This window comes from Phycodurus eques, chromosome 16 (genome assembly GCF_024500275.1).
Source record: "Phycodurus eques isolate BA_2022a chromosome 16, UOR_Pequ_1.1, whole genome shotgun sequence".
NCBI lineage: Eukaryota > Metazoa > Chordata > Actinopteri > Syngnathiformes > Syngnathidae > Phycodurus > Phycodurus eques.
In genome coordinates, this window is record NC_084540.1 from 3421525 (window position 1) to 3443916 (window position 22392).

At 47.2% G+C, this 22392-nt stretch overlaps 1 protein-coding gene, 1 long non-coding RNA gene and 2 other non-coding genes across 4 annotated transcripts in view; 3 read left to right on the forward strand and 1 right to left on the reverse strand.

Annotated features, from left to right (window-relative positions):
• The first annotated feature begins 602 nt into the window (after positions 1–602).
• Positions 603–2326, forward strand: LOC133414395 (uncharacterized). The gene is made up of 3 exons (XR_009770016.1): positions 603–704; positions 1650–1746; positions 1964–2326. It is a non-coding gene; the product is annotated as an uncharacterized LOC133414395 (long non-coding RNA).
• LOC133415533 (small nucleolar RNA SNORD88) lies at positions 1484–1574 on the forward strand. The gene has a single exon (XR_009770148.1). It is a non-coding gene; the product is annotated as a small nucleolar RNA SNORD88 (small nucleolar RNA).
• On the forward strand, positions 1809–1897 carry LOC133415534 (small nucleolar RNA SNORD88). The gene has a single exon (XR_009770149.1). It is a non-coding gene; the product is annotated as a small nucleolar RNA SNORD88 (small nucleolar RNA).
• A 33-nt stretch (positions 2327–2359) lies between the features above and the next one.
• The window catches only part of shank1 (SH3 and multiple ankyrin repeat domains 1), a 76691-nt gene continuing 56658 nt past the window's right edge, over positions 2360–22392 (reverse strand). The window contains 11 exon segments of the mRNA XM_061699715.1: positions 2360–4642; positions 5701–6591; positions 8853–12228; positions 13137–13215; positions 17084–17199; positions 17389–17445; positions 17524–17550; positions 18655–18735; positions 18803–18938; positions 19297–19421; positions 19494–19576. Coding sequence (XP_061555699.1) covers positions 4564–4642; positions 5701–6591; positions 8853–12228; positions 13137–13215; positions 17084–17199; positions 17389–17445; positions 17524–17550; positions 18655–18735; positions 18803–18938; positions 19297–19421; positions 19494–19576 — 5050 coding nt within the window. The 3' untranslated portion in view covers positions 2360–4563.

The following is a 22392-nucleotide window of genomic DNA, read 5'->3' on the forward strand; positions in this document are numbered from 1 at the left end:
TTAAAAGAAGCGTCGTTACAACAGCTTTAACGTACCTTGAAAGTGGCTCATTGTGTGAGGACTCACTAATGGAAACCTGATTTGACCTTATTACAATATGGCGAATTAAACACAGAAGCATGCTGGCACTACTAGTGAACATCATTGTCATATGTGCTCACATTATCAGTTAATTAGCAAGGCAACGGTAAATTGGGTATGTTTTTTAATGGAGTCTTGCTACAAGACACAAAACCACGTTGCCACTATTCTTCAGCTCTTTTTTTTTTGTCGTATGAACTCCTCCGTCACGAGTTAAACAGAGTGGCAACGTTAAATTGCTTGATTTTTAAACGGCGTCTTGTTAGAACCACCTTTAACTCACTTTGGAAGTGGATCACTGTTATAGAGCTGATTGACGTCATTACATTGCGCCGAAATAGTAGCATGTTCCCGCTACTCAGGAACGTCATTCGTCATATTAGTTTCCCGTGTCATCAATTAATCAGCGAGGTAGCGTGAAAATTGTCGATTATTATTATTATTATTATTATTATTTTTAAAGGAGTCTCAAGACTCAATTGTTACGTTGCGGTGCTGTACGCCCTCCATCCACGCGGTGGCAATAGAGCACACAAACGTGGCCGGAAGCCGACAAGTGAGCATAAAATCGAGGCAGGCGGAGCATGTTGTTCATTTGTGCTCATGACGGTTAGCTGTGTGAGGTAAGAGTTGACATTTAACAGCGAATTACTAATATAAAGACGTGACAGTGTTGTTTTTAATGCAAGCAGTAGTGACTTTGCATGTCGTCGTTTACACAATTACCTTTTTTTTAAACGGGAGTAATTTGACGTATTCTAATCTTCGCCGAATTAAATATACTATTACATTACTACTCCTTATCAAATTTTTGTCCATTTGTATCGCGGCCGTCATCGATTAATCTACGAGTGAACGTTCAATTGGCTAATTTGTTCAATGGCGTCTCACTCTTTTTCGGGCGCGGTACTAGGATTCCCACATGGTTTTCAGGCAGGACACGCCCTGCTCCAAATTTACTGGCTCCAGGACTCGCGCCGCTGCACTGTGATAGGCTGCTGTATCCCGGCAGAACGCGCTACTGCTTTCAGACGGGAAAAGCTGTGATTTAAGTGTGGCGGCGTTCATGTGATCCTAACCTTAACTCATCCAAAACCGCCTTAAAGACCCAACACTTCGCCCGAACCTAACCATAACAAAGTTCGTTTTTATTTCGTACAAATGTGGCACATGTTTGGGATAGTCGTCTCGTTTCATCGTTGTAGCCTGCCCTTCCCGCGGCGCAGGAGCCAATCGTCTTGCAGTGGGGCGTGTCCTGTCTGGAAACTATGTGGGGAATCTTAAGGCCCCTTGGCCTCGTCGCACGTGGTTAGCCGGCCATGTGGTTATGTAGCTACAAGCTAACTCAACATGGTGAAATATAACCACCCTCCACCTTTTTTTATTTTTATCGCCAATGAAAATGCTCTTGTGATGACGTGCACTGGGCTCTGAGACCACATGGAGATTCTGTGCATCTTTGGCCCTGACAAGCCAAAGTTTCTGAGGAGACTTACTTATTTGAAATGTAAATAATTATGACCACGACTTCACCATAACGGTTATGATTTGTTTATTTTTCTTTGTAGATCTCCACAGAAGAGCCCAATGGAATCATCCATCTTTGGACCCACCAGGGTTGGGCACCTCGGTGCCCGTTCATGGGTTGCCAGATGTCAACACATGGTGATTTAGAATTGTAGTTATGATCTTGTTTAAAAAAAAAAAAAAAAAAAAAAATTAATAAATAACTTCTGTGATTGATTGCACTGGGCTCAGAACATTCCTGTTGATAACGTGCAGCTCTGCTCCTGACATGGCAGAGTCTGAGGAGACATGAAATCTGCATTTATTTTTTTTGAGATTGGTTTGTGGGTCGTTCTGAAGACTATTTATTTTTCAGGTTCCCAGGTGATTTGGTCAGACTGTGTTCCGGAACATTCTTTTGGACTAGAGTGTGGCTGGGCTGGAGGTCTGATGATTGGACTCTATGGCGAGTACCTGGTTGTCAGGCCCATGTCTCAAATTCCGTGATGGGCACCAGGTAGTAATGTTTTAAGGTTGCATTTGTCTGTGGGACCCTGTTCCACAGCTTTGGAGCTGCATTGGGTGAAGGACCTCTGTAGGTGTCACTTCCCACCAGTTTCACCATCATTGTTCGAATTTGGCACACTCGTGCAGAGACTGGATGGATGGAAATTCGTTACTTGCTGTTCTATTGTTAGCATTCATTTGTTGTAATATCAATAATGAGATTCTGCTGTATGGGAGATGATGTATAAAAACTTTCATGAAGGGAATCCAAGCATGTATTAAAATCTTGCCATTGTCTTTATTATAATTCTAACAATTTGTCTCTTAAAACACTTTATATTCATATATTTATAGGAATGTGTATATGTGGGTCACATATACATACAGTATGTATATATTTATATTGTAGTAAATTATCTTTCCACAGTTCATCTCATTTAGAAAAAAAAAAAAAAAATCTAAGAGATAAAATTGCTTTTTATGCAGTCGTGCCAAATGTTTACTAATGGAGTTGTGAAATGATCTGTCGGAAGAAGTAGAATGCTCCTGCAGTATGTCTTTGCATAAAAAATAAAATACATGGCTCAAAACTGGATAGAAAGCAGCGGCGTTAATTATCTTTTCATTTGGAAGACGAGATTCTATATAGAGCTTAAAACCACAGCTTAATTCGTCCTTATTGTTATTCATAAACATCCCTTGGTGACCAATCACAGCAAATATTACTATAAAACCCCAAATTAAACATGGATGTGTGAGAGAGCCCTTTTTCGTTTAACTCTTTCTTCTTGCGCTGAATCATTAGCATCTTAGCTACTCAGCACTATACGTTGACCTCCAAAATAGGATTAAAGCGTGGAAAAAAAGAATTTGAAATGTGCTCAAATGCAAAAATACTTTGTCTGGTACTCAAAGCACGGGAATAACAGTAAGGACGACAACGAAATCATCCTGCTGACGACGTCCGTCGACCCGGTAAAAAGTTGTACGAAGAATCCGAGTAGTAAAACGAGTCGTCCGGGATGGGAAGAAAGCGGGACATGGCAGTTTGTATCCAGGAAGTAGGCTTTGCCAGACAGGAACTCCTCAAATGTTGATAGATACTCGATATACCTGTGTGTGTGTGTAGAAATGGAAATCCGGTTGGGCATTTATTTGACATATGAGTGTCCGTGCGCTACTTGGGTTTTGTTTTTTGTCCTCACTAGTAATATAATTCACTGCTCTAGTAGAACAACTAGGGCAAACTTATAGGACTCTAACACACTAGTAGGATGACTGTCTTACTAGTGATGTTTCCCCCCCCCCACCCAACTGTATTACATTTCTGCGCACCAGTATACTGACGAGAATGAATGGGGCTCACTTGTTGAATGAGAGTCTTACTCGTGCTGTTAATTCCACTGTACCAGACTTGCTCCATGAGTCCTTTCAAACTGCCCTAATTTGCTTGAGGGCTCTGCATTATTTGTTCAATTGAATCAGGATTACCACGTTAATGGCAACCCTTCATTGCTAAGTGGCTCTACGTAGTCCTAAAAGTACGTTTTGTTGCGATAATTTTGTCGTACTAGAGCGGCTCCCGCTACCGGAGACAAATTCCTTGTGTGTTTCTGACACACGTGGCAAATAAAGATGATTCAGATTCTGATTGCGTTCCAACGGCTGTATGGCATTTCTGTGCGCTAGAAGAATGACTAGGGCACACTAGAATAATCATGGTGCACTAGTAGAATGACTAGGGTGCACTAATAATACGACTGTCTTTTTTCCACAACTGGCTTTCACTACAGTACATTTCTGCGTACTAGAACGACCCGTGAGGCAAAATTGCGCACTAGTTGACAATTGCGAGTGACTCGTACTATTGGTGACATTATAAAATTCTACCAGTTCCCAGACTACATCTACCACTTCATTAGTAGTACACAGTTGTCAACTAGTGCACAGTTTGGCCTCACTAGTAATGTAGTTTTTCTACTAGTACCTTGAATTGTCTTACTAGTGAGGTAAAAAAATATATATACTAGTACCTGGGCAATTCATTGCACTCGGAGGATATGGAATAAATGCTCAAAGGTTTTCCATAGTGTGTGTACCATTTTTTATGTTGTCGGTCTGGGCACTTGTTTATGCTACAACAACGTGATACAGTGACCAGTCTGTATGTTTGTCATTAAAAGTGACGATGGATGTCGATCACAGCGCTGAGGTAAGCCCGGAAATATTCTCCAATGTCAAGCAAAATCTTTCTCCAGCTCCCGTTTTGGATTTCGGACCATTCCTTTGGTCACTCCCGGTATTGTGATGTCACGGCATTGCCAAAGGGCATCTTGGTGTCCGTTTTGGGAGGAGCGGGTCGCATACGGGGGAGCCCTTTGTTAGTCCTGACATATCCCGATGTTTCAATTTTGGCACACCCCATCATCTTCCACAACTTTTCAGGTGAATCCACTAAATTCCGCCACCTCAATTCCGACTACCGTCATCCATCCTCCCCTCGTCCCGAGGCGAGAGGACCGAGATGGGGAAGGGACTGCTGGAAAGCCTGGAGGACACCAAAGAAACAAAACACGAGTCGGACACTTTGTTGCTTTACATAGCTCACGACTTTAGAATTCGGGGTCTAAGTTGGCCAGCAGTCAGGAGATCTGTGTTAGAATCTCAGTTCCTCCCGCATTCCAAGAACATACCTCTAAGGTTACTTGAAGACTAAAGTCAAGGGTGGACCCCATTTCTCTCACCAAAAGTCAGTGGGATAGTCTAAAAACATTTAGCATTTTGTTACTTTTATTAGCTCACAACTTAAAAGTTGGTGTCTAGCTTTGGTGATTGGCAGTGAGTTAGTGGTTAGCTGATCTGCCCCACAGTAAGGAGATTGGGGTTGCTAGGTTAATTGAAGACTAAAAGTTAGCTGAGATAGGCTAACTGACCTATTTTGGAGATGGGCAGCACCGTGATGAATGTTTAGCAATATTCCAAAAACATACTAGTAAGGTTAAGCGAAGACTAAAGTGCAGGATGGACACCGCTCCTCTTGCCAAAAGTTAGCCTGGATAGGATTGACAAATATTTGTTGTTTTTCTTATCTCAACCCAAATTTGGTGTCTTAAGTTGGTGACTGGTAGCACAAAGTGTGGTTAGCAGATCTGTCTCGATCTGGGTTCAAATCTCCCTTTTTCCCCACAACCTGAAACATGCTTCTCACATTCATCGAAGATATTAAAAGTTAGCTGGGATAGGCTGATTCTGATTTCAGAGACTGGCAGCACAGCGGTAAATTGGTCCACCTCACAGACAGGAGATCCGCAGTCAAATCTTCCCTGTCGTCCTAACGAGGATGAGTGCTATAGAAAATTGATGGCTGTAGAAGTATAGTTAAAAGTCACCTTTTGCGCTTCTGAACTTCCTGTAGTATAGCTCTGTACACTCATTACAGTCTGAAACAACATAAGGAAGCAAAGTAAAGATTCTGTAAACCTGTATAAAATCCCCCAATTTGCCCCTCTGGGATAAATAGTTTTCTTTAATCTGAATCGGAAAAACAGGGGGCACCTTTCTACTACCGCGACAACCTCGCTCTCGTCAGTGAATCTTTAGCCATACCTGTCAATAACCGACCTCAGGGCCCGTTCTATGTTCATGCGGTGGCCCACGCGGGTGACGCCCAAATCCAGGTAGTCGTCCTTGGTGAGCGAGGGCAGGTGGGTGCCGTCGATCTCGTTGTCCAGGAAGCGCTCACGATGCTCGGCCAGATTCAGGTAGCCCAGCCAGTCGGCCACGTCGTACTTGGTCCAGTAGGGCAGCGGCTTGGAGGCGAAGGGCTTGGTCGGGGATGGGGGCGGCAGGTGGGGGTAGCTCAGACAGGTGGGTGGAGGAAGTGGGTGCAGGGGTGGAGAGGACGTCCCGGACAGGAAGTGAGTGGGAGAAAGGGAGCGGGAAACAACCAAGGTGGAGTTTGGAGGAGGTGGGGCTCCGGAGGGTGCAAAGAGGGGCGGTGAGGGTGAGAAGTAGGGGTCTCCAAGAGTGTTGCCGGGCGAGGGCGGGGTGATTGAGCCCCGTAGGTCGTACATGGCACTGTACAGAGGCGAAGTGGGGAGCAGAGGGAGGGACGAGGGACGGGGCGGTCCCAGTTTGGGCCTCTCCGACGGGGAGATGAGAGGACTGGGTGCTCGCCTACGCTGGAGCATGTGAGGATCTGCCTTACGGGACTCGCGACTTGGGATGAACTGGAACTCCAGGGCTTTGGTCCGGTAGACAGGTCTGTGCTTGGGGGAGGTTGGATAAGGGGAATAGGACGTTGGGGACAGCGGGGAATGTGAACGGGGAGGCTGCGAGGGAGCGGGAGGCTGAGGGGATGGCGAACGTCTCCAGTTGGGGTAGTGGGAGGCAGGGGTCGGGGAAGGGCACAGGGAAGGTTGCGATAAAGAGATTGGTGACGGCGACTGGGAGCGAGCCGACGGGGGACTCAGAGCTGAGGCCGAATCTTCAGAGAATCTGAGGAATCAATAGAGAAAGTCATGTCAAAAGGTTCGACTGAGTATTTGAAACAGAGATAGGACAAAAGTCACATATGTGCAAATCAAGATAAGTATAAAGTCTTGATTCAAGACTCAAGATTCAAGTCGAGTCGAGTCCCCACTAAATTATGACTTACAGTGGGCACGGAAAGTATTCAGACCCCCTAAAACATTTCACTGTTATATTGCAGCCATTTGCTAAAATCATTTCAGTTCATTCCCCCCCCCCCCCCCCCCCCCCCTCATTAATGTACACACAACACTCCATATTGACAGATTTCTTAAAGAAAAACTGAAATATCACACAGCCGTAAGTATTCAAACCCTTTGCTCAGTATTTCGTAGAAGCACCCTTTTGAGCTAATACAGCCGTGAGTCTTTTTGGGAATGATGCAGTTGAAGTTGAAGTTTTTCACACCTGGATTTGGGGATCATCTGCCATTTTTCCTTGCAGATCTTCTCCAGTTCTGTCAGGTTGGATGGTGAACGTTGGTGGACAGCCCTTTTCAGGTCTCTGCAGAGATGCTCAATTGGGTTGAAGTCAGGGCTCTGGCTGGGCCATTCAAGAACAGTCACGGAGTTGTTCTGAAGCCACTCCTTCGTTATTTTAGCTGTGTGCTTAGGGTCACTGTCTTGTTGGAAGGTGAACCTTCCGCCCAGTCTGAGGTTCTGAGCACTCTGGAGAAGGTTTTCGTCCAGGATATCCCAGTACTTGGCCACATTCATCTTTTGCAACCAGTCTCCCTGTCCCTGCAGCTGAAAAACACCCTCCACAGCATAATGCTGCCACCACCGTGCTTCACTGTTGGGACTGTATTGGACAGGTGATGAGCAGTGCCTGGTTTTCGCCACACATGCCCCTTAGAATTAAGGCCAAGAATTTCTATCTTGGTCTCATCAGACCAGAGAATCTCATTTCTCACTATCTTGGAGTCCTTCAGGTGTTTTTTAGCAAAGTCCATGCGGGCTTTCATGTGTCTTGCACTGAGGAGAGGCTTCCGTCGGGCCACTCTGCCATAAAGACCCGACTGGTGGAGGGCTGCAGTGATGGTTGACTTTCTAGAACTTTCTCCCATCTCCTGACTGCATCTATGGCGCTCAGCCACACTGATCTTTGGGTTCTTCTTTACTTCTCTCACCAAGGCTCTTCTCCCCAGTTGCTCAGTTTGCCCAGACGGCGAGCTCGAGGAAGGGTTTTGGTCGTCCCAAACGTCTTCCATTTAGGGATGATGGAGGCCACTGTGCTCTTAGGAACCTTAAGTGCAGCAGAATGTTTTTTGTAACCTTGGCCAGATCCGTTTCTTGCCACAATTCTGTCTCTGAGCTCTTCAGGCAGTTCCTTTGACCTCACGATTCTCATTTACTCTGACATGCACTGTGAGCTGTAAGGTCTTACATAGACAGGTGTGTGGCTTTCCTCATCAAGTCCAATCAATATAATCAAACACAGCTGGATCCCAGTGAAGGTGTAGAACCACCTCAAGGATGATCAGAAGAAATGGACAGCACCCGAGTTCAATATGAGTGTCACAGCAAAGGGTCTGAATACTTATGGCTGTGTGATATTTCAGTTTTTCTTTATTAATAAATCTGCAAAAATTTCAAAAAAATCTGTTTTTTTCTGTCAATATGGGGGTGATGTGTGTACATTAATGAGGAAAAAGATGAAGGGGGTCTGAATACTTTCCGTACCCACTGTATTTGGGTTAAGCAAGTCATAAGTCAAGTTATACAATCTTGTTTTACACATTAGCCCCTTTGCACTCAATAGCTGTACTTGAATAACTTAGTTGTACTAACAATTTCACAAATCACATTTATAAATGATTTTTAATGGTTCCAAAACCAGTTTCCATAATGTCTATTACTTTATTCTTTTCACTGAAACAGAAGAAACATGAAGCTTAGTTTGACCAGCTATCGGTAATCGAAACTGCGAAGTTAACGTAGCTTAACTGTCTTTGTGGGTTTTATAATGACGGACGAAGTTGTTCTGTGGCACACGATCTTGAAAAAGCAGATTTTCAAATGTAAACAGGCAAGACCCGTCAAGTCACGTTGTTCATGTCTAAGTCAAGTCAAACCCTGTGAATACAGAGTCAAAGTCGAGTCCTTCATGAGTTTTTCCAAAATCGTCCAAAGTTCTAAAATCGGTGTCTTATTCTTGTGTCAAGTCATAAGACTCGAGTTCCCCACCCATGATCTGAAGGTCATGAAGTGACAAAAATTCTCGTGTACCTGTGTCTGCTCAATGGTCTCTGGCTGCTCCAGCTGTCCTTGGTTCTATGCTGCAGTTTGCTGTTCAGCTCATTGATCATATTTGGCTTCATACTCGATGCTGGAGGGTAAATCTTCTTCCCCTCTAAGAGTGTCCTGAACTGCCCCCTGGTGTCTCTGCCAATCTGTCCCTCACCCCAGAGAGGCTTCATTTCGGGAGTGCGTGGGTGTTCAAAATAAGGTGAATTGGGACGTCCTAAATTCTGCATGTCTCTCATCCCGTACCCGTCCTGGCCGCTCTCGTCTTCCGTCGTGGCGCCCTCCTCGGCCTCCTCCTCCTCGTGGTCCTGGTCGTCTCTTCGCCTGTGGGAGTGGAAGGATGCGGGAGCGGTGCTGGTCTGTCTGTGGAGCTCGCCCACTCGGCTTCCCTCCCTGAACCGGCTGCTTTTTGGGTAGGTTGATGCTGCTGCTGTGGCATTCTGCATCTCAAAAGTTTGCCCATCCAGGTAGCTCATGTAAGCCTCCAGAAAATCCCCACGTTCCCCCGATTCCGCTGTCCCACCTGCTAACCGGTTGCCTGCCCTCTCCCCTCGGTCCAACCTGTCCGCCCGAACATTAGCCAGGATGCTGTCCAAGTGGTGGTCGCTACTACTGCGGCTGTCCAGCTCTTCTATCCCAGAGTCCACCACTGTCTCCTGGGATTCTCCCTTCTTGGCAGCAGGGGGTGGACGGTGGCGCTCCCCGGTCCTGTGGTGGGTGCTCTGAATAGAGGCGGTGTATGTGGCGTGGGTTCGCTCATGGTAGAGTTGCGTGGAGGTGCTTGTTGTGGTGGCAGCAGCAGCGGTTGTGGTGGCACAGCTTGTGGTCTGCAGAGGAGCGGAGGTGGCAGCTGTGGAAGAAAGTGCAGGGGGACCCCGGTAAGCAGGAGGCGGTGTCACAGCAAGTGGCGGAGTGGGTGAGGAGCGCCCAGGAGCATGGGTGCTGTTGTACAGGTGGTGGGGATGGGACACAGATAAGGGTCTGTGATAGGAGCCAGGTGGCGGGGGTGGCGACACCGAGGGTGGAGGTGGGGGTCCACTTGTTGATGTGGGATGCAGGATGGAGGGTGAGTGGCGAGGAGGTGGGTTGGGTGATGTCTGGGAGGGGGAGTGAGCAGATTGAGTCAGATTAGCTACCTCGCTGTCATAAGAAGTGAGGCTGGAGGCAGTGGAGTCACCCGCCTGGGGCGAAGGCAGGGGCGTGTGAGCGGGAAACACACTTCCAAACAGTTCTTTTTGGGCAGGTGGAGGTGGAGGCGGTGGCGGTGGTGGGGGAGGCAGAGGAGGCGGCGCCTTCTCTTGGGTCATGTTGGGGAGAAGCCGATGTTGCGAGTATCCCCTATCGAAGCTGTTGGCAAACTCTAATGGTGGTGGAAGGGGGTCGGCATAGACAAATTCATCGTCTGCGTCCACCGACGGGGCGGGGGGCGGAAGAACCATCAGGCCAGACCCAGTGTTCCCAGTAGCACTGGCTGTTTGCTGAGTACTAATCGGTCGAGTGCAGGGAGTGGTGTGGGACAAGATGTAGGCGTCAGTTTGACTGTCCATCCTGAGGAACGAGGGCCGCCGAGGTTGCTGGGATGCCTGCTCATTAGCGGCCTGTTCTGCTCTTCTCATGTAGCCTTCCTGCTCTTTCTCCCGCTCTAGTTCCCTAGAGGCCTCCCTCTCTCGCTCCCTCTCCTTAAAGGCGGGCTGATACGGCTGGGACTGGTAGTGGTGCGTGTGGACCGGTTTGTCCTCTGAGAAGCGCACTCTAAGTCCCTCACGAGCGCCACCCCCTTCCCGTTCTCTTTCCACACCGCCGCCGCCTTCATCAGCCCACACGCCCCCTCTGAGGATTCTGGGTGAAGGTGGACGTCCAACAGAAGGAGTGGTGGCAGCCAGGGAAGAGGAGGTCACCAAGTAGGAGCTGGAGGACTGGACGGAAGACGACGCCGGCTGCGAGGTGACGGTAGAAGATGGGAAGACCACGCTGGACATCTGACGGATGAAAGGGCGCTCTGGGCCCCTTCGTAACCTGCTGTCGTCGCGCAGGGCACGCTCCCTGGCTGCCAGGGCGAGGCCTAGTGGCGATGTGGGGTCCAGAGCCTTTCCTGTCAAGGGGTGAATGAAAGTGGACGAGGGGGCGGGCTGCCTTCCTGCGGCGGTGTACAGGTCAGCAGGCACAGATTTAGGCTGATAGTCCAGGGCCGGCGAGGAGTACTCTGGTAGCCCAAAAGCTGGAGGCATGCTGCGGGTGTGATGGATGAAGGTGTCTCCGGAGAACATGCCCTCGTCGATAGACTTCGAGGGGCGCAGCTTAGAGGAAGAACTTTCCGCTTGCGTGTTGAGCTGCTGCTGTGACAGGTGAGCCCGTGTTAGTCCTCCCATGCCATCACTACTAAGACCCATGTCCTCGTCCGCAGACATGAACAAGGAGGCGCTCTTCCTGCGGGCTTCGTGAAACCGTTCGCGGTCCCGGCGAGCCGCACCCACGACGGCTGCCCCAAACTGGCTGGTGAAGTCCAGCCCATCCTGGGCTCGCATGGAAGGCAGTGATGGAGGCGAAGGTGCGGGGACGGAAGGTGGCGCAGGGGGCTGTGGAGCAGGACTGCGAGGAGGAGGACCGTGGGGGGGTTTGGTTTCATTTGCCTCCCCAGGAGCTGGGGTGTCAGCCTCCACACTGCTGCCTTGGCTGCTTCGCCCGCTGCTGCTGGTGGAGGGGGCCTTAACGATGATGGTGGGGATGGGAATGGAGCTCTTCTCCACTTTTCCCCCCAGTGTGCCCTGGGCTGCTCGTAGGTCCTCCACCTTGGATTGTTTCACCAGAGGACCCTTGCTTCTCCGGGCGCCGCCTTTAGGACCCCCTGCTCCAGTTGTGCTGCGCTCTACCCGTTGTGGTTGACCCATCTGCTGTTGCTGCGGCATGACGGTCGCAATGCTCGACGGGGGTACGGCACTACTGTAGCCCCTCCGAAGACCAGTGGCTTTAATGCCCCCTGTGACACCGATAGGCTCTCCAGTATAGGCAACCTTCCGTGTGGCAGTCCTACTTTGGGCGGTGTGGGCGCCCACGTGGGAATAGAAAGACGAGTGGTCCACCGTTCCACCCCCTCTCTCCCGGCCCAGTTGGGTTAAGTGCACCGCCTGGGAGTAGGGCTGGTAGTACGAGGAAGAGGCAGCCAAGGACTGCGACACGGAGACAGAGGGCTGCTGGGACGACTTGGCTCTCCAACCCAGGGGCGGTGCAGAGGAGAAGGGCGGTTCCGGCGGCGCCGTGGTTGGGGGAGGCGGGATGTCATCCGGGCCGGGCACTGACAGACTGCGGGCAAACTTCATGGCCGGAGGATGCAGGTGCTGTCTTTCCTCCTCGGGCACTCCTAGAACCACAGACGAAAGCGGAGAAGTTGAATGTGACTACTTAAGGAAACGACAACAGGCACAGGAACATTGAGGATGTCTGTCTCGATCTAACTGCCTGTCCACCCACCGCCAAGTCTGTCCTCAAGCCTTGAGCCAGTAAATTTACAAGTCTGTCTCGGTTATATTCTTGTTATAATCCAGAACAGTAGAGAGTACGGTATAGCGGGAAGTGACTCAAAGAGTGAAATCCTGTGACTCCTCCAGGGCCCACTGGTGGAAAAGGAATCATGGAAAAAGTGCCCCCAATTTGGAATTTGATCAACATGACGATGCTGTCACACTATGATATTTCTTCCAAAAAAGCAGCCTCAATACGGGAGGAAGAATATACACAGGAAGCTGTGTTCAAAGCAGTCCGTTTTTCTTCCAAGTTAAACTCGACTTTTATAGTATGTAGTTCAATTGTTTTTCCCGTTTTTGTGTCTTTGCGGTTGTCTTGTTTTATACATACATCACGGCAAAGAATGTATCAAAGAAAAATGACAGGTGAGGCGTACCGACGACGACCATAGATATTGTTCATTGTTAAAGACTTGAGTGTTTTGTGTTTTCAACAGTGGTTTTCACACCTGCACAACAGTCAAGAATGCTCCCTAAAAACACTCAAAGCGCAGTTTGAAGGTACATGTTCGACCTTAGTGGTTCCACTGTCTTGAAAGTGTAATGTTGCAAGCGCTGTTATGTTTACACCACAGGCACATGGAGAACACAACAGAAGCCTTCCACAAAAACACTTAGGGGCCACGGACAAACAGACCAGCACAGTACGATCCCCCAGCAGGTCCAGAGGACAGACAGACAGGCGGACGCACGGACAGGTAGGAGAAGCAGACCACCTCACCAATTGATTTCTGCCGCAGCATACCGTGCGGGGGGCCGTGAGGTGTAGCATAGTGGCCCCGCTCGTAGGCCAGAACCAGACCGGCCTGGTCCGCGTAGTTTGGCTAGAAGAGCACAAAGAGACTTAATACACACACTTGCATATTGCGCCAAAAGTGGGTATACCCCCTTTTAATTCACTTTTTTTTTGGTTACAGGTATTTCAATTAATAGCACAAAAAAAATGGAGTCAAGAACAAAGAAAGTGGATTCTAAAGCAGTATTGGACAAGTATCAAAGGAGGAGAAGCAGGAAGGGAGAAATGTCGTTTTGAGCGAAGGAAGAATTGCTGTGAAAGAAGACAAAGCAGGTCTAAGGCGGAAGGAAAGTGAAAGGAAAGGAGGGAAGGTAGTAAAAAGGAAGAAGGTCAAGATTAAAATGAAAAATGGAGTGCACTTATAGAGCGCGTGAACTCCACCATCACGGCCGCCCAGTTAAAAAGCAGGTCTGAGGGAAGGAAAGAAGGGGAACAAAGGAAGGAAGACAAAAAAGATGGAAAGAAGGAACAAACAAATGGAGGAGGAAAGCAGGTCTGATGTAGAAGGAAGGAAGGGTGGCATAAAGGAAGCCATGTGGGTAGGATGGAAAGGCGGACATAAGGAAGGGGGAACAAAAAGAGAAAAAGCAAGGTAGGAGGGAAAGAAATAGGGATAGAAGACAAAAAGGAAGATGCAAGAGAAGGAAAGAAGAGAGGAAGGAATGAAGGCAAAAATAAAATTAGGAGGAAAGAAAAGATGGAAGGTATGAGGGTAAGAAGGAAGGACAGAATGACGGAAGGGGGAACAAGGTAAGGAAGAATGCAAAAAGAAAGGAAGGAGGGAGAGAAAAAGGAAGGAAGGAAGGAAGGAAGGAAGGAAGGGAAAAAAGCAGGTCTGGCACGGAAGGTGTCAGGTGCGACGTCTCAGCACCCCCTGAGCTCGACTGCTGTGTGCATCTCAGCACCTTGATTGCCGCTGACTGTTCTTTAGGCACTCTGGGACACCAACGGGTCACCAGATTATCAACCACCTGCGTTGAGTCAGTAATCGAGCTATCATTCACTCTTCCAGGCGTCCCACCACACCGGGCAGACCGCGTCACGGAGTTATCAGGGAAAACAAAAGGCGGCGGGATATGCTTCTATAGCAACGAAAAACGCTGCACCGACGTCACGGAGCTCAACGCACACTGCAGCCCGGACTAAGTCAGTCTACTCGCCGTGCGAGTTCGCTTCATTCATACTTGCGGGTGTCTACTTTCCTCCTCGAGCTAAAACAAATGCCGCACTGCTAATGCTCGCTGAACAAGTAAACAAACTTGAAAAAAAGCACCCAGATTTACCCCTCATTGTTCTTGGGGACTTTAACAAGGCCAAACTTAACCACAAAGTCCGTTAAATACAACACATTAACTGTCGTACCAGGGAAAAACAACATTCTAGACCACTGCTATACCACGCTAAATAACGACGCATACCGTGCTATCCCCCGCACAGCTCTGGGCTCGTCCGATCACTGCTTAATTCACTTAATACCAACATACAGGCAAAAACCTACATGTGCGAAACCTGTGGTGAAAACAAAGCAAAGTTAGAACTTCAAGACTGTTGAGACTGCACAGATTAATATCTATAGCCTAGCTGAATATACGGACCGCGTCACATCCTACATCAGTTTCTGTGGAGCTGTGTGTGTACCAACAAAGACATTTGGACCGTTCAATAACAACAAGCCGTGTGGTTCACTGCCAAACTTAAGCAACTTCGCCAGGCTAAAGAGGACGCATATCGAAGTGGGGATAGTGCCCTGTACAATTGCGCGAGAAACCAGCTGACTACAGAAATTAACATTGCAAAGAGAAATTGGGTAGAAAAACAGTATACCGCTAAGGACTCCAAGTCAGTCTGGCATGGATTACAATCGCAAACCAACTACAAGCGACCATCCCCCAAGACGACGACATTCAACACTCATAGCGGGCACTACGAATACCTCGTCATGCCTTTCGGCTTAACCAATGCCCCTGCTGTCTTCCAATGGTCAACGACATCCTGTGTGATGATGAGCAAATTTGTCTTTGTGAACCTTGGTGACATCCTGATTTTCTCCATTTCCAGCGCAGATCATAAACAACATGTTCGCCAGGTTTTCCAGAGACTTCTCAAGAACAAGCTCTTCGTGAATGCGGAAAAGTGTGAGCTACATTGTTTCAAAGACCACCACCCTGGGCTACGTGACTAAGGGGCAGCTCCAGAGGGACCCATCCAAGGTAACTGCGGTCATTGAATGGCCAAAACCATCTTTGTTACCGGACTCCCCACTCAAAAATGAAACACTGTCGTTTTCTAAGGCAGCACACTCTATTGGACTTCCCAAGCTCCCGTTGGCCAAAGAAACCGCCGACCTATTGGCCCGCCACGTTTTCCGATTGCGTGGCATCCCTTCTGACATAGTTTCGTTCACTTCACCTCACAGGTTGTGAAAGCATTTTGTACAGCACTCTGCATTGGTGTAAGTCTCTCGTCTGGTTACCATCTTCAGGCCAATGGACAATGTGCATGCACCAACCAGCACCCGGAGACTGCACTCTGTTGCATGTCTCATAGCGCTTTGTGAAGCACCCACGTTGCCTGGATTGAGTATGGCCACAATTCTTTGCCGTGCTCCTCTTTAGGTACACTATGTCCCATTTCAAGTGCTCCTTGGGTTATCAATCACCAGGCAGATTAAGCCTGTTTCCTTCAAGCCCACTGTCCCCCCCCTGTGTCGCCCCTTCCTTATCCTAGGATGATCGATGGAGATGCCACTTATGGTGGCCAACCTCCTAGATGTGCAATGCCGTCGGTGCGGCCTCCAGTACTTGGTTAACTGGAAAAGCTATGTTCTGGAGAACTAGAGTTGGATCCTTACCCAGCAGGTTTCTTGCAGGTCGTTGATTCGTCACTTCCATTGCGCTTGCCCTGGTCGCCCGCATCGTGCGCCACGTGGCGCCCGTGGGAGAGAGGGTACCGTCAGGTGTGACATCTCAGCACCCTGAGCTCGGGCCCCTGTGTGTGTTTGTATGTTTGTGAGTGCTTTGCAGGTTTGGTGGATTGGAGTCACGAGCAGCTTTCTGCAACTGTCTGCCCCAAACCAGGCGGTTGGCACAATAAACATTCATGGTCTAACTGCCCATTCTCTCCACTCTGCATCTGGGTCCTACTCATTACCAGAGTCTGGACAGAAGGATGGAAGGAAGGAAAGAAGCAGGGAAAGATGAAGGAAGGCAAAAAGGAGGGAAAGAAACAAGGAAGGAAAGAAGGAAGAGCGGCCAGAAGAAAGGAAGGAAGGAATGGGGAAGAAATGAAGGGGGAATTGAGGAAGAAAGGGGGGAAAGCAGGTCTGACATGGAAGGAAGGAGACAAAGAAAGAAGGAACCAAGAAAGGAAGGTAGGAAGGAAGGAAGGATGGAAGATGAACAAAGGGAAGAAAGAAGACAAAGAAATTTAGGATTGGAAAGACGGACGGAAGGCAAAAAGGGAGGAAGGACAGAAGAAAGGAGGGAAAGAAGATGAACAAGGAGAAGGAAGGAAGGAAGACAAAGAAAGTTAGGATCGAAAGGAAGGGAGAACAATGGCAAAAAAAGGTAGGAGGGAAGGAAGTAAGACAGAAAAGCAGGTTTTTACGAACAAAGAAAGAAAGAAGAAAGCATTAATAGAAAGCAAGTCAGGACAGGACAGAGAGAGGCCAGAAAGGAAGGAGGCAAGGTCGGGACAAAGAAAGGTCAACGGAAAAATAGGTTTCAGTGAAGGCAGGAGGTGAACGGAATGAATGTGAGAATGAAGAGCAATTCTGGGGTCAGGCGTGAAGGAAATCTTGCCAGGAAACAAAACTAAATGTAAGAAGTAAGTTGTATCCAGTATTTTATTACATTTACCCACCCGGTATGTTTACAGTTCATATTACACACACATACCTCGTTGCTATAGAAAGTGCGTCCCCTGTCCCGTTTGGGCCCCTGTCCCCGCGTCCCCGCCGCCTCGTTGGTGCTGATTGTCTGCTGAGCCGCTGCAAGAATTTCATCTAATTTATCTGAGAGCAAGAGCGAGGGAAGAGGAAGGAAAAGAAAGGAAGGACAGAAGAGGAGGGAACGCACACGGCAATGAAACGGGAAAAAAAAAAAAGGGGGGGGGGGGGGGGAACAAAAGCCACGCAAATCGGACGGGAAAAATGATGGGACGAGGAAGGCGGGAGACGATGAGGACGATGACGAGGCCTTACTCAGAGCCATCTGGTAGACGGTCCGCTTCTTCTCAGCCACTTGGGAAGATTCCAGTTCTGAAAGAAGAAAGGCGACGAGTGAGCACAGGCGGTCGGTGAGGGATAAAAACAATTAAAGAGTGGCCGGGAGATTACCTGACTTTTTTTTCCATGGGGTAGCAGCTGCGAGGAGGAGGAGGAGGACAAAAAGGACACTCGTCTTTGGCGGGAGCATGACAGCATTGTTTCGCGGAATACTAATTATGTTCCCCGGAGCGGGACATGCACTTGGATGCAAATACTTTGTTGGAAATGACAACTAAAGTTATCCCAAAACACTTTTTACATGCACTACCCTGTATATTAAAGACAAGAAATAATATAATAAAATAAGTAGTAAATAAATAAATGTGCACCTCTTTCCACTGTTGAAATATACAGATGGCACCATGAGGGGACAAAAAAAAAAATAATTGTGAGTTACCCTTTATTTGATATTTGGAAACTGGTATGCAACAACCACTGCTGCCACCCATAGGACTGGAGAGGAAAAGCATCTGCAACTGCAAAGTCACTCATCCAATAGCAGTTGCCCAAGTCATATTTGACCATTTTCAGAAAACAAGAAAAAACTTCCTCTACTTAAAAAAAAAAAAAAAAAAAAAAAAAATCAAACAAAGGGTCATAAATACGTAAACCTAATATCATAGTTGCTTAAGTCATATTTGACCATTTCGGAATAGAAAAAAAAAAGCAATCGTCCATGTTTGTCCACTGTGGGCCCGTGAAGCCCTGCGAGACTCTTTCGTGATTAAGGGCAACACAAATAAACCTGACTTTCTACTATTCCTAAGGAACCACTGATATTTTTCTCATTTACATTGTGACAGTAAGTTGAAAACAAGTTTGGCACTTATGTTATTAGACTTAATGATATAAAATTGTTGGTTATTGTTTGGTGTTGTGAAAATGTTCAAAATGACTTGGGATGTCAATTTTTGTGGGCCACATCATAGTTATGGTTTACCTCAGAGGGCCCTTGTGACTATGAAAGCCATATAAACATATAGTTACCTCACCATGTTATATATATGTATTGTTAACAATAAATTCAGTTTGAAATCAGAAGTCAATGGAAAATTGTGGCAGACAATTATTAAGTATACAACAATTGTATTAAAAGTAATTCTTAAATATGAATAGTCAAAGTAGCGTTTCTTAACAAAAATACTCGAGTAAAAGTAAAAAGTATCTCCTTTTAAAGCCATGTAAAAGTGTTCTGCTGACCCATCTCCTCCAGCTCCGAAGTCATGGACTTGGAGCGCAGGGCGATGGCAGGCGTGCTCAGCCTCTTGCTTTGCTGCGGGACTGCAATGCAAGCAAGGCAACGGTCACAAGAGGTCACTCACGGGGATTCCTTCTCTTGACACCTTACTTTTCTTGCGGGCGCCCTCCTCCATGTCGGGGTTGCGGGTCACCATGACCACCTTGACCATCAGGCTGTTGCCACCTTGCCGGATCATGTTGACCACCTGGCGGTGACCCACCTTCACCACATTCTGACCATTGACCTAGAAGAGACAAGGAGGATTTTTCCTGCTCTGGGATTACCAACACGGCTACATCTGTTCTGTATGATTATTATTATTATTCTTTTATTTTTGTTTTGTGCCTACGGCTCTTAAAACTCTGACATCATGAAAACTGTTGTCTGACCAGTGTTGCATTTGACGATTCGACTTTAACTTTGAAAATACAGTTTTCTAAAAAAATCAAAATAAATCAAATCATAAAATCAAATTTTCTTTCCTACTGCAAAGGTGTCAAACCATTTTGTGGCGTTTCATACGATTTAATGTTGTTTCTTTTGTAACCAATTTTCTTTCTGAGGAAAACAAACAAACAAAGAGAGTCATGAGTACGAGTTACCTCGATGAGGAAGTCGCCCATCCTGAGACCGGCCCGCCAGGCCACACCGCCCTCGTCCACCGACTCCAGGTACTGCAGAGCGGGGAAGGCGGGCGTCGGGGTGAACTCCTCGATGGGAGTCTGAGCTGGAAGATGAAAAGAAATCTGCATCATTGTTGTTGTTGACATTTTGTTGTGTAGTCGTCGTTCCTCCTCACCTTTGGCGCCTCGCAGCACAAAGCCGAAGCCCTCGCTGTCTTTCTTCTGCAGAAGCACCGTCTTCTCCTTGATGATGTAGTCGCTGGTGGAAAAGTGCAACAAGCCGGTGAGATGTCAGGTGAACAACACATCCCCGTCTGAAGACATCACCAGGGTCATGGTGGATTTGTAATGAAATCACAAAACTTTTTCTGCACTTACTATATTGATTTATGAGTGCCTCAACTTACGAGTTTATCCAGTCAGTCACGAGTTGTAGATTGGTACGTAGCGAACGGTTAACTTTCCCGTGTCTCTGGAACACCGTATGTGGCGAGGACACCCACACACAACAAGACCGAGCGAGGCACTTACTGACCTATCGGACGACCCTGCCACGGTCGAGCGAGCTTGTTAGCTCACTCGCTCGCTAGCTTGTTAGCTCGCTCGCTCGCTAGCTTGTGGGCTAGCAAATGTAACAAACATTTAACTTTCCATTAAGTGTCTCTTTTGTGAGGATCTATGCGTGGCGCATGGAGCGAGCCTGCGGAGTACTGGCCTTGTCCGCCCGTCCATGAGTCCACTAGCGGCTAATAGCTATTAGCCTATTAGCAGCTGTACGTGGCCAAAGAGAGCCACAGTCGCCGATGCACTTTCACCCATTTATTGAACGGGACAGTCAAATATATAAACACAAAATGAGAAGTATGTAGAAGACATTAACACTTGTGTCTTCCGCCCGACTCCAAGCTCCTGATGTCCCTTCTCTAGTCCATGCCCCTTAAAGGCACACATCCAACACATGGATACTACATTATGTACAGTAATTACACTTTATAAAACCACTTTATTTATTTCCATTGTTTTTACATACAGTGATATTTGTCTGTATTAAAAACAAGGAGGGCGGCACTGTTGACGACTAGTTAGCACATCTGCCTCACATTTCTGAGGACCCGGGTTCAAATTCAGCCTCGCTGGGGAGTTTGCAAAAAAAAAACAACAACAAAAAACCAACAACTGATGAGACGCTTTGATGGTGCTGTCACATTATGCACTAGAACAAACTTTTTGTTACAAAAAAAAAAGACAAGATCATGAGTAACGAGGGAGAGAAATGTTTGCCTTGATGTCATACACATTTGAAGGCTTTGTTTTATCAGCCCGGTTCCACAAAGTCGACTCTCTATGGGTTTTAATTCAGTTCTCTGCTTTTTTTTTTTTTTTTTTTTTTCCCCTTCCGAAAAAGAAACACCTCAAAGCAGGAGTTATTAATACACACTGGCAATAACGTTTAATAAATAATGTATGTTACAGTATCCACAAATAAAGGATCAGGTTCAAGTAAGATTGGGATCAGGGATCTCGTATTGATGTGCGTCTGGGCACTTGCTGCCTTCTTGGCCAGGTCACCATTGCAAAAGAGATGCTCTGCTTTACCTGGTTCAGTAAAGTTTAAATACAATAAATACAAATCAATCTGGTTGCACAAGGATGCGCTCCCTCTTATAACTGGAGTGTGACTGTGTTCAGAAGTAACAGATCACATTCAAACTCATGTTCAATGGGAGTCCTCACACACCTGCCACATTGAAATGTTTTTAAATGGGGGGAAAAAACAACAACAACAACAACACATGCGTAGGGCCTTACAGAAACATTATTTGCTTTATCCACTAAAATGACTGAATGAAAAAGCTGTTTGCTGACCAGACTTATTGATTGTGTGTGTGAGTGAGAGAGAGAGAACAGAACGTACCCCAGAAGATATGCTTTACAGTGATTTATGGCCATAAAAAAGGGCTAATGTTGCCATATGCAGAGCCAAAACAAAAGCAAAAACATCTGCAACTTACCGCAAGGTGCTTTCTCAAGTTAGAAGTGGGCTGCAATATCCAAGTTTGGGCAGTGACAAAACTACGCTGGATGTTAAAGCTGTTGTTTTTCATAATCCGTAATGTAAACACGAGTCGCGGGGGGGGGGGGGGGGGGGGGGGGCTGTCACCGCTCACTTTGATTGGCCCGCGAAGCCCAATAAAAGACTGTGTGCAGACAGGTGACTTTCTTGTGTTTGATTGGTGAACCTGAGTCAAACATCACTGTGGATTGGAGCAACGGCGCTATATGAGGAAGTTGAAAATGAAAGTCTAAAAATACTGTCGATCGCACACGAACGGCATGTAGATTATTGTAACAAGTAAGAAAAAGTACTGTGTTCTTCTGAACATAAATACTCACTAAAACTACTCGGACAAGTACAATTTATGCAAAATGTTATTTGAGTAAAAGTAACAGAGTAAATGTAGCGCGTTGGTACCCACCTCTGCCCAGGACGCACATAGTCTCAAGTGTAAAATGATCTATGTGATTTAAAAACAGCAAATGTTGTGCGGGTGAAAATAAGACCATAGACACCTCGACAATTGCGGAGGTTAAACTAGTGAAAAAGTATAAATCCTCCAAACCTAAAATTGCGTAGGTAAAAATAAAACTACCACAAATCCCCCAAAACATGACACAGCTTCCGTTTTTTTAACGGTACACTCGCGTTGGGCCGTACCTTACCGGGCTTCAGCCCAGTACCGCTTGCTTTCCGATGTAATCCTATGTGCCCCAACCAGGCTTACTTCCACCCACGTTAGAGTACGGTATGTTTACTTGCAGCACTGTCCATGCAAGAGCAAGCGTACCATCCTCAATCCCACTTCCTTCAATCACGCTGGGACAGGGTTGGTTCCCGTGCTCTGACACGGCACACAGCGCTCAAAACTAAGTTGTCAAGAGTGCCCTAGCATGGCACTGATTGCCTAGCGTGAGTTTTCCTTGGCTGTTTTGCAACATTTACATTGATACATCTGTAAGACCAAGCGTACTGCGCTCAAGCCCGCTTCTTCCAACCATGCCGGGGTCCAAGGAATT